At 43.0% G+C, this 15,280-nt stretch overlaps 1 protein-coding gene across 2 annotated transcripts in view; it reads left to right on the forward strand.

Annotated features, from left to right (window-relative positions):
- The window catches only part of phip (pleckstrin homology domain interacting protein), a 249,777-nt gene that overhangs the window by 163,942 nt on the left and 70,555 nt on the right, over positions 1–15,280 (forward strand). For both annotated transcript variants that reach the window (XM_070885586.1, XM_070885587.1), the window contains 4 exons: positions 496–772; positions 950–1,069; positions 13,183–13,290; positions 15,003–15,127. In XM_070885586.1, the coding sequence (XP_070741687.1) occupies positions 496–772; positions 950–1,069; positions 13,183–13,290; positions 15,003–15,127 (630 nt within the window). The remainder of the gene's footprint in view (positions 1–495; positions 773–949; positions 1,070–13,182; positions 13,291–15,002; positions 15,128–15,280) is intronic.

A 15,280-nucleotide genomic window follows, 5' to 3' on the forward strand; every position in this document is an offset into this window, starting at 1 on the left:
GTAAAAAAGGTATCAAATTGGCTGACATCCTACACCTTCCAACTTTTATTTGCAATAATTTTGATGGAACCAAAAATGGGGAGCGTTGTATCATGGTCAGTTAATTTGATATGGGTCATTTTGTAATATCACCAAAAGCTGAAATTACCCCCCTATTGTGCTGCCAGCAACTATCCATCTGGAGCTGTGTAGGTGAGCCATCCTTGGAAAATTGGGTCCAGACAGCACTCTTCATTTGTCTAAAACTTACCAGTAAACACCCCAGTTTAAACTACTCGTGGAATATAACATTTAGGCTGTTGTGTGCAGACAAGCTTGTTTTCTTTTCAGAAGCAACACACCCAAAATATAATTTGTGCAGTAAAATAACAAAAATACTATAAACACTCAGGTCAGGCAGCATCTCTAGGGACAGAAACAGAGTTAACATTTCGTGTCGATGACCTTCAGTCAGAATTGTAGTTTGTGCAACTTACTGTAATTCTCTGTTTCTAGTGATTATTCAAGTGACTATTCTGACTGGACAGCGGATGCCGGCATTAACCTCCAGCCACCAAAGAAATCTTCACGGCAACAAGCAAAGAAAGCTATTAGCAGTTCAGAAGATGAAGGAGAAAAAGATGAAGGAGAAAAAGATGAAGGAGAAAAAGAGAAAGGGAAAGAAAAAGAGAACAAGAAGGAAAGGAAGAAACATAAAGAAGACAAAGATGGTTCAGCAACTGGCTCAGCAACGCCAAAGATAAGGAAAAAACCGAGGGAGAAACGAATAAAGGTGATGGCTTATTTCATTGAAAGATTTTTCGATGCTCTCTGTAGAACAAAGCAGAAATGGCGGAGAATCAGTCAGTGAGAGAATGGCCCTTTTGAAACTTATTTGTGATTGCAGAGGCCAGTTATAAATGGTGGCACTAGGGATGTTGAATTGATAGAACATATTGTGATTTTACAGAGACCACCAGCTGGAGTCGTACCAAAGCAGGGAGAGACTCTGGAAGAATGGCTGCCACCAGTGTGGATTACAGACACTATGCCCAGACGCTGCCCTTTTGTACCACAAATGGGTGATGAGGTATTATAATTTTACACTTTTACGCACTCTTGGCTGCCTATTCTTTCTTCAACATGGGATGCATTTGGTTGGGTTGGTTTGGATTTACCTCACTGTCGTAAGTTGGAACATCTCCTCGAGTATCATTAATCTCTTTCATCTTTGTGTTTTGTAACACTTGTGCAGTGTTCTGAGAAATTTAGTGTACTGCTAGTTGGTCACACTCAAAAAGAAAATGTACTAATGTATTGATAGCTGAAACTATATCTTTTTTTTTTTCTTTCCTTTACTCCTCCTGTAATCTCCCAATACTAAGCACCTCTGCTGGTCAGGAAAATGTGCTGCAGACTTACTCCCAGGCCCCCACCAGTGATGGTTGATGGGAGGCGCACAATATGTTTGTGCCAAAATAAATGCAACGTTTACATTGATCTGACAAGAAGTTGGCACTGTCATTATGAAGAGTTCTGCTCCATGATCACATGCTATCAGATGGGACCAGACCAGACAATGAGGAGGTGGGGAGGGGGGGGGGAGCGTGTGTGGTGGTGGCGATGTTTATACTAACACCTTCATATTAAAATATAGAAAAATGGTTAATTCCACAGTACTTTGTGCACAAAATTCACTTTTGTTTTAGATAAAGAAGAAAAGCGTTTAGTACTGATGAGCATATTTTTGTAACCATCAAATGGATGAGTTCCTCAGGTTAGGATAATAAAAAGGAACAGTGCTTATTTTGCTGGGTCTCTGTCCATTTACATAGAATCAGAGAAATTTACAGCACAGAAGGAGGCCATTTGGCCCATCGTGTCTTGTGCCGGCCAAACAAGAGTAATCCAGCCAAATCCCACTTTCTAGCCTTTGGTCTGTCACCCTGCAGGTTACGGCATTTCAAATACATATCAAGTACTTTTTAAATGCGATGAGGGTTTCTCCCTCTATCACCCTTTCAGGTAGTAAGTTCCAGTCGCCACCTGGGTGAAAAAGGTTCTCCTCAAATTCCCTCTAAAACTCTTACCAATTACTTTAAATCTATGCCCCCTTGTTATTGACCTCTGCTAGGGGAAATAATTCCTTTCTATCCATTCTATCTAGGCCCTAATAATTTAATACACCTCAATTAAGTCTCCACTCAGCCTCTATTCCAAAGAAAACAACCCCAGCCGATTCAATCTTTCCTCATAGTTAAAATTCTCCAATCCTGGCAACATTCTTGTAAATCTCCTCTGTACCCTCTCTCGTGCAATCACATATTTCCTGTAATACATTGTCCCAGAAGTTTTCAGGCTTCTTTGGAAAGAGGGTGGGGGCTGGAGGGCAGAACAGTTGAGCAGTGCTTGTGTCTGCAGTAGGTGCAAGCCCAGTATTGATATGCTACTGCGGTGAGAGCGGGACATTCCTGGTCCTTCAGGAAGCTTGCACTAGAACCCGCCTCAAATTAAATGATCCGGGGACCCAAAAAGGCAGCCAAAAATTTCAAACTTTCCCAGCACATCTTCTGGTCTTGGGGATGTCTGGCTGCTGCATTCCAAAAGGCCCAACGGAACTAGATTGATTCCTGGGATGAGATGGCTGTCCCATATGGAGTACAATGGGTCTATATTCTCTGGAGTTTAGAAGAATAAGTGGTGATCTCATTGAAATATATAAAATTCTTAGAGGTTTTGACAGGGTTGATGCTGGGAGGATGTTTCCCCTGGCTGGAGAGTCTAGAACTAGGGGTCACAGTCTCAGGTTAAGGGGCCAACCATTTAGTACTGAGATGAGGAGAAATTTCTTCACTCAGAGGGTTATGGATCTTCAGAATTCTCTACCCCAGAGAGCTGTGGATGCTCAGTCGATGAATATATTCAAGACTGAGATCGATAGATTTTTGGGCACTGCATCAGTCAAGGGATATGGGGATCGGGCGGGAAAGTGGAGTTGAGGTAGAAGTTCAGCCATGATCTTATTGAATGGCTAAGCAGACCCGAGGGACCATATGGCTTACTCCTGCTCCTATTTCTTATGTTATGCACCTATAGGCCTCTGAGGGCCATGCTTCTGTTTCCTGCCCTGTTTCTAGCACTAAAACCAGCCCGGGAGCAGGCCTGTGCTGCAGGAGCCCTGGACCATATTAATGGCACGGGTAAAGCAATTTAGGTTCTCTGGGCATCGATGAGCATAGGCGTGCTGCTGCTGGCCAGCACTGGACAGTGCAAGGAAAATGGTTTTATTAAGTTACATCTATGTCAATAAGATGGCTCAACAGGGAAATTAGGGATAGTGTTAAGTCCAAGGAAGAGGCATATAAATTGGCCAAAAAAAGCAGCTGAGGACTGGGAGAAATTTAGAATTCAGCAGAGGAGGACTAAGGGTTTAATTAGGAGGGGGAAATAGAATATGAGACTAAGCTCGCAGGGAACATAAAAGCTGACTGCAAAAGCTACCACAGATATGTGAAGAGAAAAAGAGTAGTGAAGACAAATGTAGGTACCTTACAGTCAGAATTAGGTGAATTTATAATGGGGAACAAAGAAATGGCAGACCAATTGAACAAATACTTTGGTTCTGTCTTCACTAAGGAAGACACAAATAACCTTCTGGAAATAATAAGGGACTGAGGGTCTAGCGAGAAGGAGGAACTAAAGGAAATCCTTATTAGTCAGAAAATTGTGTTGGGGAAATTGATGGGATTGAAGGCCGATAAATCCCCGGGGCCTGATAGTCTGCATCCCAGAGTACTTAAGGAAGTGGCCCTAGAAATAGTAGATGCATTGTTGGTAATTTTCCAACATTCTATAGATTCTGGATCAGTTGTTATGGACTGGTGGGTAGCTAATGTAACCCCACTTTTTAAAAAAAGGAGGGAGAGAAAAAAGGAGGGACAGAGAAAACAGGGAATTATAGACCGGTCAGCCTGACATCGATGGTGGGGAAAATGGTTAATCAATTATTAAAGATGTAATAGAAGCACATTTGGAAAGCACTGATATCCAAGTCAGCATGGATTTATGAAAGGGAAATCATGCAGTATAATGTGGATAAATGTGAGGTTGTCAATTTTGGGGGCAAAAACACGAAAGCAGAATATTATCTGGATGGCGGTAGATTAGAAAAAGGTGAGGTGCAAAGAGATCTGGGTGTCATGGTACATCAGTCATTGAAAGTTGGAATGCAGGTACAGCAGGTGGTGAGGAAGGCAAATGGCATGTTGGCCTTCATAGCGAGCGGATTTGAGTATAGGAGCAGGGAGGTCTTACTGCAGTTGTACAGGGCCTTGGTAAGGCCACACCTTGAATATTGTGTACAGTTTTGGTCTCCTAGTCTGAGGAAGGACATTCTTGCTGTTGAAGGAGTGCAGCGAAGGTTCACCAAACTAATTCCCGGGATGACAGGACTGACATGTGAAGAAAGACTGGATCAACTAGGTTTATATTCACTGGAATTTAGAAGAATGAGAGGGGATCTCATAGAAACATATAAAATTCTGACGGGATTGGACAGGTTAGATGCAGGAAGAATGTTCCCGATGTTGGGGAAGTCCAGAAGCAGGGGTCACAGTCTTAAGGATAAGGGGTAAGCCATTTAGGACCGAACTGAGGAGAAACTTCTTCACTCAGAGTTGTGAGCATCTGGAATTCTCTACCATAGAAAGATGTTGAGGCCAGTTCATTAGTACATACATATGTGCACACCTCTCTCCAATAATAGTGAAACCCTCTCCCCTATCAAGGACTCTACCCACCTATTTAATCTCCATATATTCAAAAGGGAGTTAGATGTGGTCCTTACGGCTAAAGAGATCAAGGGATATGGAGAGAAGGCAGGAGTGGGGTACTGAAGTGCATGATCAGCCATGATCATATTGAATAGTGGTGCAGGCTCGAAGGGCTGAATGGCCTCCTGCACCTATTTTCTATGTCTATGTTTCTATGGGCTGTGGGAGGAGATTAAATGGGTGGGTCGAGTCCATGATGGGGGAGAGGTTTTCACTATTATTGGAGAGAGGTGTGCACATAGGTACTTGCATAGTGAGGCACAGTAATTGCTACTTTTGGACCTCAAAAATGTTTGCATTTTATGTCAAATATACAGTGCATTCTAATGATTAAATATACAATGCTGTGCTTGTTCCAATCAGATTTCATAGTAAAACGTTCAGTTTCACTGGATATCCATTGGGAATTCGGGGTAAATTCTAGAAATGAATACGACACTGACCAAAGGGTTGGAAACAACAACAGTAGATGAGTTATGTCAGAATGCCCCAGAACTTGCCACTAATGCTTCTAATTTACATAAATGACCTGGAATCAAAACTAATGCAAAGTGCAACAATTTGGAGATGTTACCGAACTAGGAGGGGCAGTGGAATTGGAGGAGGCAGCTCAAAATATGCAAGTTAGCAGAACAGTGGCAGATGAAATTTAATGCAGAAAAGTGTAAAGAGCTATACATAGGAAAGAAAAAATAGTTGCCACTTTCTGAATGGTGTTGAAATAGCTAAACGTGAAGCTGAACGAGGAGTCAGTAACCAGAGGACGCAGATATAAGATACTTAGCTCAAGTTGTAATATTCAAGGCAATATAAAAGGTAAAGAATGGGGTCAAAAGTTGAGATTAACTAGGAGTGGAGGAGAGGGAGGGGTGCTCCTTAACACATTCCACTTTAACCACAGGCAATAATCACTCTGAACTGAACTTAATGCTGAACTAAATTATCACAATTACAACATAACTTTTTTTTTAATAGTCTTTTTCCTGTGTTCTTGTTGTCCACCCTCTAAATTTGCCTTGAATCCATCCATCTTTTTGGCTTTAGAGAAATGATGATGGTGCAATCTGTGATCATCTCTACACAGCCTGTCCGTATTGCTACATTTGAGTGATACAAGAAGGGACTCTCTTGTACCGTAACTCTCCATATGCAGAAACAGTTTCCCTGCTTAGGGAACTTAACCACTAGGCTAATAAGGTGATGGAATAAATTGGAGTGTTCTCCTGTCCAATTCGGAATATCCATTGCCTGCTACAAGTGTTTCATCACTGGGACCTGAGCCGGATTTTCTGTCCATGAGCGGATGTGCTGTTTCAGTGTCATTCACTGCATGTTTTATTGCTCAGTACAAATAAATTGTTTCTTCTCACCTTCTTCCACTCCTTCCCACATCCTCTCTCTCCCTCCAAGCATGGAAATATTTTAAGTTAATCAGCTGGAAATTACGCATTCAAAAGCAAATTAGATATATTTGTTGAGGATAGATCTTTGAGTGACTCCCGAAGTGAATGCGGGAGAGAGAGTGAACGTCAGTGATATATTGAGCTAGGATACTGGCTTTAGATTTGATCAGACTGGACTGATAGAATGAAAGTGGTCTCTCTCTATTGGCTTCTATATGAAATTAGATTGGTCTTGTCTCTTACTATAAGTATTGGTCCAAGTTGAACATCATGGAGAATTGTATGTTGAACATCTTGGAGAATTAAAGGTTAATAATCGAACTTGCTTGTATCTTGGAATAACAGGATTTCCAATAGAAAAAAGATAGCTTTGGGGTGCCATGAGAAGAAAGCATGGCTTGTCTTCTGCTTTTGATGTCTGATTATTGTCGACGAGAAATGCTTGTGCAAGGCAATAAGTGATTGGGAAAACATGAAGCATGAGCAATTAAAGCATAACTTTGATGTCTAGTATAATAAACATAGGCAGATGGATCCATTAAGTCTAATATAGAAAGCTGAGCGGTTAACAAACCTGTTTCTCAAAGAATTCAAGAACAGTTGAGTCAGGAAGACTTGTTTGAGCGAAGTATCTTTGAAGTAAACTACGACTGTTTACGTGAATAGATTGTTTCAAAGGTTTCAGGAACAGATATGTCATGAGATCTTGGGGTAGAAATTGCCCTCCACCGGAAACGGGGCGCACCTGCCGTTTTTGAACTGTTCTGGCCGCTGCAAGGTGGCCAAGGTTAGTGGGAAACTAGAAGATTGGGAAAATTTTAAACAACAGCAAAGAATGACTAAGAAAGCAATAAAGAAAGGAAAGATAGATTACGAAAGTAAACTTGCGCAAAACATAAAAACAGTAAAAACTTTTATTGATATATAAAACGGAAAAGAGTGACTAAAGTAAATGTTGGTCCCTTAGAAGATGAGAAGGGGGATTTAATAATGGGAAATGTGGAAATGGCTGAGACCGTAAACAATTATTTTGCTTCGGTCTTCACAGTGGAAGACACAAAAACCATACCAGAAATTGCTGGTCACGGGAATGTGGGAAGGGAGGACCTTGAGATAATCACTATCACTAGGGGGGTAGTGCTGGACAAGCTAATGGGACTCAAGGTAGACAAGTCCCCTGGTCCTGATGAAATGCATCCCAGGGTATTAAAAGAGATGGCGGAAGTTATAGCAGATGCATTTGTTAGAATCTACCAAAATTCTCTGGACTCTGGGGAGGTACCAGCGGATTGGAAAGCAGCTAATGTAACGCCTCTGTTTAAAAAAGGGGCACACAAAAGGCAGGTAACTATAGGCCGGTTAGTTTAACATCTGTAGTGGGGAAAATGCTTGAAGCTATCATTAAGGAAGAAATAGGTGGACATCTAGATAGGAATAGTGCAATCAAGCAGACGCAACATGGATTCATGAAGGGGAAATCATGTGTAACTAATTTACTGGAATTCTTTGAGGATATAACGAGCATGGTGGATAGAGATGTACCGATGGATGTGGTGTATTTAGATTTCCAAAAGCCATTATATAAGGTGCCACACAAAAGGTTACTGCAGAAGATAAAGGTATGCGGAGTCAGAGGAAATGTATTAGCATGGATCGAGAATTGGCTGGCTAACAAAGCAGAGAGTTGGGATAAATGGGTCCTTTTCGGGTTGGAAATCGGTGGTTAGTGGTGTGCCACAGGGATCGGTGCTGGGACCACAACTGTTTACAATATACATAGATGACCTGGAAGAGGGGACAGAGTGTAGTGTAACAAAATTTGCAGATGACACAAAGATTAGTGGGAAAGCGGGTTGTGTAGAGGACACAGAGAGGCTGCAAAGAGATTTAGATAGGTTAAGCGAATGGAATACAATGTCGGAAAGTGTGAGGTCATCCACCTTGGGGGAAAAAAACAGTAAAAGGGAATATTATTTGAATGGGGAGAAATTACAACATGCTGCGGTGCAGAGGGACCTGGGGGTCCTTGTGCATGAATCTCAAAAAGTTAGTTTGCAGGTGCAGCAGGTAATCAGGAAGGCGAATGGAATGTTGGCCTTCATTGCGAGAGGGATGGAGTACAAAAGCAGGGAGGTCCTGCTGCAACTGTACAGGGTATTGGTGAGGCCGCACCTGGAGTACTGTGTGCAGTTTTGGTCACCTTACTTAAGGAAGGATATACTGGAGGGGGTACAGAGACAATTCACTAGGCTGATTCCAGAGATGAGGAGGTTACCTTATGATGATAGATTGAGTAGACTGGGTCTTTACTCGTTGGAGTTCAAAAGGATGAGTGGTGAACTTATAGAAACATTTAAAATAATGAAAGGGATAGACAAGATAGAGGCAGAGAGGTTGTTTCCACTGGTCGGGGAGACTAGAACTAGGGGGCACAGCCTCAAAATACGGGGGAGCCAATTTAAAACCGAGTTGAGAAGGAATTTCTTCTCCCAGAGGGTTGTGAATCTGTGGAATTCTCTGCCCAAGGAAGCAGTTGAGGCTAGCTCATTGAATGTATTCAAATCACAGATAGATAGATTTTTAACCAATAAGGGAATTAAGGGTTATGGGGAGCGGGCGGGTAAGTGGAGCTGAGTCCACGGCCAGATCAGCCATGATCTTGTTGAATGGCGGAGCAGGCTCGAGGGGCTAGATGGCCTACTCCTGTTCCTAATTCTTATGTTCTTATGCAATGGATACGGAGGCCTATCCGGCGAAATTTAGCTCTTCAGGATTTTTCCCCCAGCGGGGCGGAAGTGAGAGTGGAGCACAGTGGTCGTTAGTAGCGGGGCAGATGCGGGGGTGCGACGTAATGTCCACAGCTGTCAGTCATCACGCTGACACATCACAACGTCTCTCCCCTTCAGTTAAAGGGGAGAACCGCTGCAAACTCTGCATTCATTTTAGTTAGGTCTACTGGGTCACCAGCGAGGGTTTACATAGGAACATAAGAAATAGGAGCAGGAGTAGGCCATATGGCCCCTCGAGCCTGCTCTGCCATTTAATACGATCATGGCTGATCCGATCATGGACTCAGCTCCACTTCCCCGCCCGCTCTCCATAACTCCTTATCCTCTTATCGTTTAAGAAACTCTCCATTTCTGTCTTAAATTTATTCAATGTCACACCTTCCACAGCTCTCTGAGGTAGCGAATTCCACAGATTTACAACCCTTTGAGAGAAGAAATTTCTCCTCATCTCAGTTTTAAATGGGTGGCCCCTTATTCCAAGATCATGCCCTCTAGTTCTAGTCTCCCCCTTCAGTGGAAACATCCTCTCTGCATCCACCTTGTCAAGCCCCCTCATAACCTTATACGTTTCGATAAGATCACTTCTCATGGTTCTGAATTCCAATGAGTAGAGGCCCAACCTACTCAACCTTTCTTCAGTCAACCCCCTCATCTCTGGAATCAACCTAGTGAACCTTCTCTGAACTGCCTCCAAAGCAAGCATATCCTTTCGTAAATATGGAAACCAAAACTGCACGCAATATTCCAGGTGTGGCCTCACCAATACCCTGCACAATTGTAGCAAGACCTCCCTGCTTTTATACTCCATCCCATTTGCAATAAACGCCAATATTCCATTTGTCTTCTGATCACTTGCTGTACCTGCATACTAACCTTTTGTGTTTCATGCACAATACACCCAGGTCCCGCTGTACTGCAGCAGTTTGCAATCTTTCTTCATTTAAATAATAACTTGCTCTTTGATTTTTTTCTGCCAAAGTGCATGACCTCACACTTTACAACATTATACTCCATCTGCCAAATTTTTGCCCACTCACTTAGCCTGTCTATGTCCTTTTGCAGATTTTTTGTGTTCTCCTCACACATTGCTTTTCCACCCATCTTTGTATCATCGGCAAACTTGGCTACGTTACACTCTGTCCCTTTCTCCAAGTCGTTAATATAGATTGTAAATATTTGGGGTCCCAGCACTGATCTCTGCGGCACCCCACTGGTTACAGATTGCCAACCCAAGAATTAACCATTTATCCCAACTCTGTTTTCTGTTAGTTAGCCAATCCTCTATCCATGTTAGAGCATGCCAGGATGCCGGTTGTGGCCCAGCCAAACCCCGGGGCATAATTTTCAGGCCAACCTACCAGTCGGCTGACAAAAAAAAACATGGCGGCCGCAGCAGTGCGCCCTCCCCTTTAAGGGCGGCTGTACCGCCATTTCACAGAGTGCACCGACAACAAAAGCTGTCGGGGGCACCGGTCAGTGGCAGGGCCACGCCGCGGAGCAATTTTGGGTAAGGGGCAATTTCACTTGGGGAACCCCGCCAGATGGTAAGGGGTTTGCGCGTGCACACCGCGGCGGGAAAACGTCGGAGTGGTCCTGAACACCGCTCTGCTCCTGAGGAAGGACAATTTCTAAAATGGCGTCCTCTCCACGGAGAGTCGGCGGTCATTCCACGCCGCGCTGTGGCCGCTGCTTTCCGGCGATCAGTGACCTTATCGGAAGGGGCAATTTCGGCCCCCTTATCTGTAACATGTACCTTTGATGCAGGCAAAATAAGTTGAATAAAGAAGCATGGTTTTCTACAGTTCTTCGGAGGGCTCGAAAGATAAAACTAGAAACCGAAAGCCGCCTTCTGTTGAGTATAGATGTGCTGTCTATGAATAAAGTCTGTTCCATATACTCTACCATCAAGTGTCTCCTGCTTACTCGAAGCATGTCGTTGTGAACCATAGAAGAAAGGAGGTTGACTAACAGTTGAATGTTAACGGTCCGTACCATAAACTACTCCTAATTTCATACTAAATTGACAGTATTAATCAGAGAGGCCATAAGGATGGTTGGTGTGGTGAAAGGACTGTTTATTGTGCTGTACTTGATTGGGGATTGTTTGATATTGATACTGCATGCCTTAATTGGGAAACTGCTCATTTGGTGAACACAATACTTTCCACCCCTCAAAAATTAAACTCTGCCAGATCCTTACTCTACTAATTACCCTGTTATATTGATTACATGACTCAAACTACATTTCTGTGAATTATGCATGAGTGACTCTCTTTAAGTTGATTTATAATGTGTGTGAATTCTCTGGACTCTGGGGAGGTACCAGCAGATTGGAAAGCAGCTAATGTAATGCCTCTGTTTAAAAAAGGGGGCAGATAAAAGGCAGGTAACTATAGGCCGGTTAGTTTAACATCTGTAGTGGGGAAAATGCTTGAAGCTATCATTAAGGAAGAAATAGGTGGACATCTAGATAGGAATAGTGCAATCAAGCAGACGCAACATGGATTCATGAAGGGGAAATCATGTTTAACTCATTTACTGGAATTCTTTGAGGATATAACGAGCATGGTGGATAGAGGTGTATCGATGGATGTGGTGTATTTAGATTTCCAAAAGGCATTCGATAAGGTGCCACACAAAAGGTTACTGCAGAAGATAAAGGTACGCGGAGTCAGAGGAAATGTATTAGCATGGATCGAGAATTGGCTGGCTAACAGAAAGCAGAGAGTCGGGATAAATGGGTCCTTTTTCGGGTTGGAAATCAGTGGTTAGTAGTGTGCCACAGGGATCGGTGCTGGGACCACAACTGTTTACAATATACATAGATGACCTGGAAGAGGGGACAGAGTGTAGTGTAACAAAATTTGCAGATGACACAAAGATTAGTGGGAAAGCGGGTTGTGTAGAGGACACAGAAAGGCTGCAAAGAGATTTGGATAGGTTAAGTGAATGGGCTAAGGTTTGGCAGATGGAATACAATGTCGGAAAGTATGAGGTCATCCACCTTGGGGGAAAAAAAACAGTAAAAGGGAATATTATTTGAATGGAGAGAAATTACAACATGTTGCGGTGCAGAGGGACCTTGGGGTCCTTGTGCATGAATCCCAAAACGTTAGTTTGCTGGTGCAGCAGGTAATCAGGAAGGCGAATGGAATGTTGGCCTTCATTGCGAGAGGGATGGAGTACAAAAGCAGGGAGGTCCTTCTGCAACTGTATAGGGTATTGGTGAGGCCGCACCTGGAGTACTGCGTGCAGTTTTGGTCACCTTACTTAAGGAAGGATATACTAGCTTTGGAGGGGTACAGAGACGAGGCTGATTCCGGAGATGAGGGGGTTGCCTTATGATGATAGATTGAGTAGACTGGGTCTTTACTCGTTGGAGTTCAGAAGGATGAGGGGTGATCTTATAGAAACATTTTAAATAATGAAAGGGATAGACAAGATAGAGGCAGAGAGATTGTTTCCACTGGTTGGGGAGAATAGAACTAGGGGGCACAGCCTCAAAATACGGGGGAGCCAATTTAAAACTGAGTTGAGAAGGAATTTCTTCTCCCAGAGGGTTGTGAATCTGTGGAATTCTCTGCCCAAGGAAGCAGTTGAGGCTAGCTCATTGAATGTATTCAAATCACAGATAGATAGATTTTTAACCAATAAGAGAATTAAGGGTTACGGGGAGCGGGCGGGTATGTGGAGCTGAGTCCACGGCCAGATCAGCCATGATCTTGTTGAATGGCAGAGCAGGCTAGAGGGGCTAGATGGCCTACTCCTGTTCCTAATTCTGATGTTCTGATGATGTGAAAGCATAATTTCTTCTGGTAACAAGAATTAAAGAATCCTTTTTTGCACTGGTGCTCACGGAAAGAATGATTTTGTGTATTGTCATCCTTTCCACACATCTGTGCTAAAGATAGCAATGTTTTCTCACATCTAATTTCAGTAATGTAGGCACCAACATAGAATAAATTCATATAACAATTATGCTTGTAATATTGTATATCCCACCTGACAAATTGAGTCATATTGATTGGCTATGGTTGACTTATTATTCATTGGTTCAGGAATTTTTCATTACTGTCTGTACTAAACCATTGTTTTGTAACATAATGTGAACATTTATACTCGCATGCTGCTTTGGAAATAGCAAACTAGCTACAAATTTTTTTCATGTTTGAATTCTAGGTTTACTATTTTCGACAGGGTCACGAAGCTTATGTTGAAATGGCTAAGAAGCTAAAACTTTTTCGCATAAATGCTAAAAAGCAGGCATGGCACAAGATGGATTTACGGGTAAAGTATCTTTGAAGACATGTTGGTAGTTTTTCTAAGATAATTTGCATTGTCATGTTTTGTTAGCCAGCAGGTAACGTGTAGCAGAAACTATAGTTTAGAGTCCTGAAGAGAATGATTCTTTTGTGAAATGTCTTAAGGTGGTAATTAGGTGTTACAATTCACTGTCCTAGCTAAACATGCATGGAAACTGGCTACTCCCAGGCCCCTGACCATACTGTGCTTGATCTCTTGCTGTTGGGTCAGTGGGAATGCCTCTTGGTTGATTGTATCTCCAATTTTATCACCTCTCCACCTCTCCACCACCCCCCACCCCTCCCCCAGTCCCTCACAAAGTTTCATAATATAAAGCTTCATAAAATATGCACTTTTTAATATTTATATCAGAAGACAAAAGGTTTCATAAAACCATTTATGAATCAAATATTTTTCAAGCAGGGCTATGAACGATGGTCATTTGCGCAAGGTGCCCATACAGTTACTCCCCAATAAGGCACCCGTGGGTGCTGATGGAATGTTCCCAACGGGATATCTATGGGCATCCATGCAAATGTTCACTAAGAATTGGTGGGATTTAAAAAAAATTGACCTAAGTCATGATTACTACCAAAACAAAAGCCACGACCAGATATTTGCTGGTACTGAGAGACCAAACCTAAGGAAAGTTTTCTCTGGTCATTGTCACCTCAACAGCCAGTTGCATTGTGCCATTGACAGAGACTTTTTCTAAATCATTTAAAGAAACTCTCCTCCCCCGCAACCCCCCCCCCACCCCCGCATGCTGACAGCTGCCGGCACTGTTTTCGGCGCAGGGCTGTAGCTCTGCCCTCCCCCCGCATGCTGACAGCTGCCGGCACTGTTTTCGGCGCAGGGCTGTAGCTCTGCCCCCCCCCCCCCCCCACTGCACTATATACGCCGTGTCAGGGTCCGAGACACACAGCAGAGCGGCCAGAATCGTGAGTACGTTTTTTGGCGCCGTTTTGAGCGCACTAAGTTGCTGCATCTTGGGTTAGTGCACCGGAAAAATGGTTGGGGAAATTTGGGCCCAATGAACCTAGTGGCTCATGTGGCAATGAGGTAGCAGGAAGCTATGAGAAGACAAGGCAGAATCCTGGATTTTATCCAGGACGTGTTGCTCTGGGCATTTCTTAAAGGATTGTAATGCTCATTTTTGCAGGTATTGTATGTTGTAGGTGGACTCGGCTGCAGATCGAAGGGTAAATTTACCAGATCACCCCCCACGCCCCTTTCCAGCCACTGCTAGGGCCTTATACACAACTAGCGTTGTGGGGAAGGGTTAAGGGTAGAGTGCGCATGCCATAGCATAAAAAGATGCTTTATCTTTTTGTATTTCTCATTGGACTTGCTTTGGGGACTCCTAAACATGGTAATGGACCTTTGTCCATGCCAGACGCCAGGGTGACAAAAAGAAAAACGCTGTGTTACTGAGCATTTTCCTTTTGCTTGAAATCTCTTAGAGGACACAATAAAAAAAACAGAAATCTGCCACTGGATTGCTCTTTATATAATTAAATGGAAAAGGTGTATTTTTCTGTAACAGATGGGAGAAACATTTTATTGACGTGCTTCCCCAACGCTATGTGTGTAAATCTGCTATTGCAATCTTCATGCTAAAGTTATCTGTACTCATCCAAGATGTAGACACAGCCACAGTCATGAAAAGTACAACATGGAATATATTTTTTAATCAGGAGCAAGAGCTGGTGAAAATAGTTGGGATCAAATACGAAGTGGGACCTCCAACTCTGTGCTGTCTCAAACTGGCTTTCATCGACCCAGACACGGGAAAACTGACAGGAGGCTCATTTTCTATGAAGTAAGAGCTGTTTGTTTTTTGTAGAAAGTAATAATTAGACTTCAATAAATGGATGCTTCCCTGCCACTTGGCCAGATTTATGCTTTTGATACTACCAGCACAACACTCATGACTTGATGATGAATTTGGAAAAATCTGCTTTTAGTTTTGTGT

Source organism: Pristiophorus japonicus, chromosome 7, assembly GCF_044704955.1.
Source record: "Pristiophorus japonicus isolate sPriJap1 chromosome 7, sPriJap1.hap1, whole genome shotgun sequence".
Classification (NCBI taxonomy): Eukaryota; Metazoa; Chordata; class Chondrichthyes; family Pristiophoridae; genus Pristiophorus; species Pristiophorus japonicus.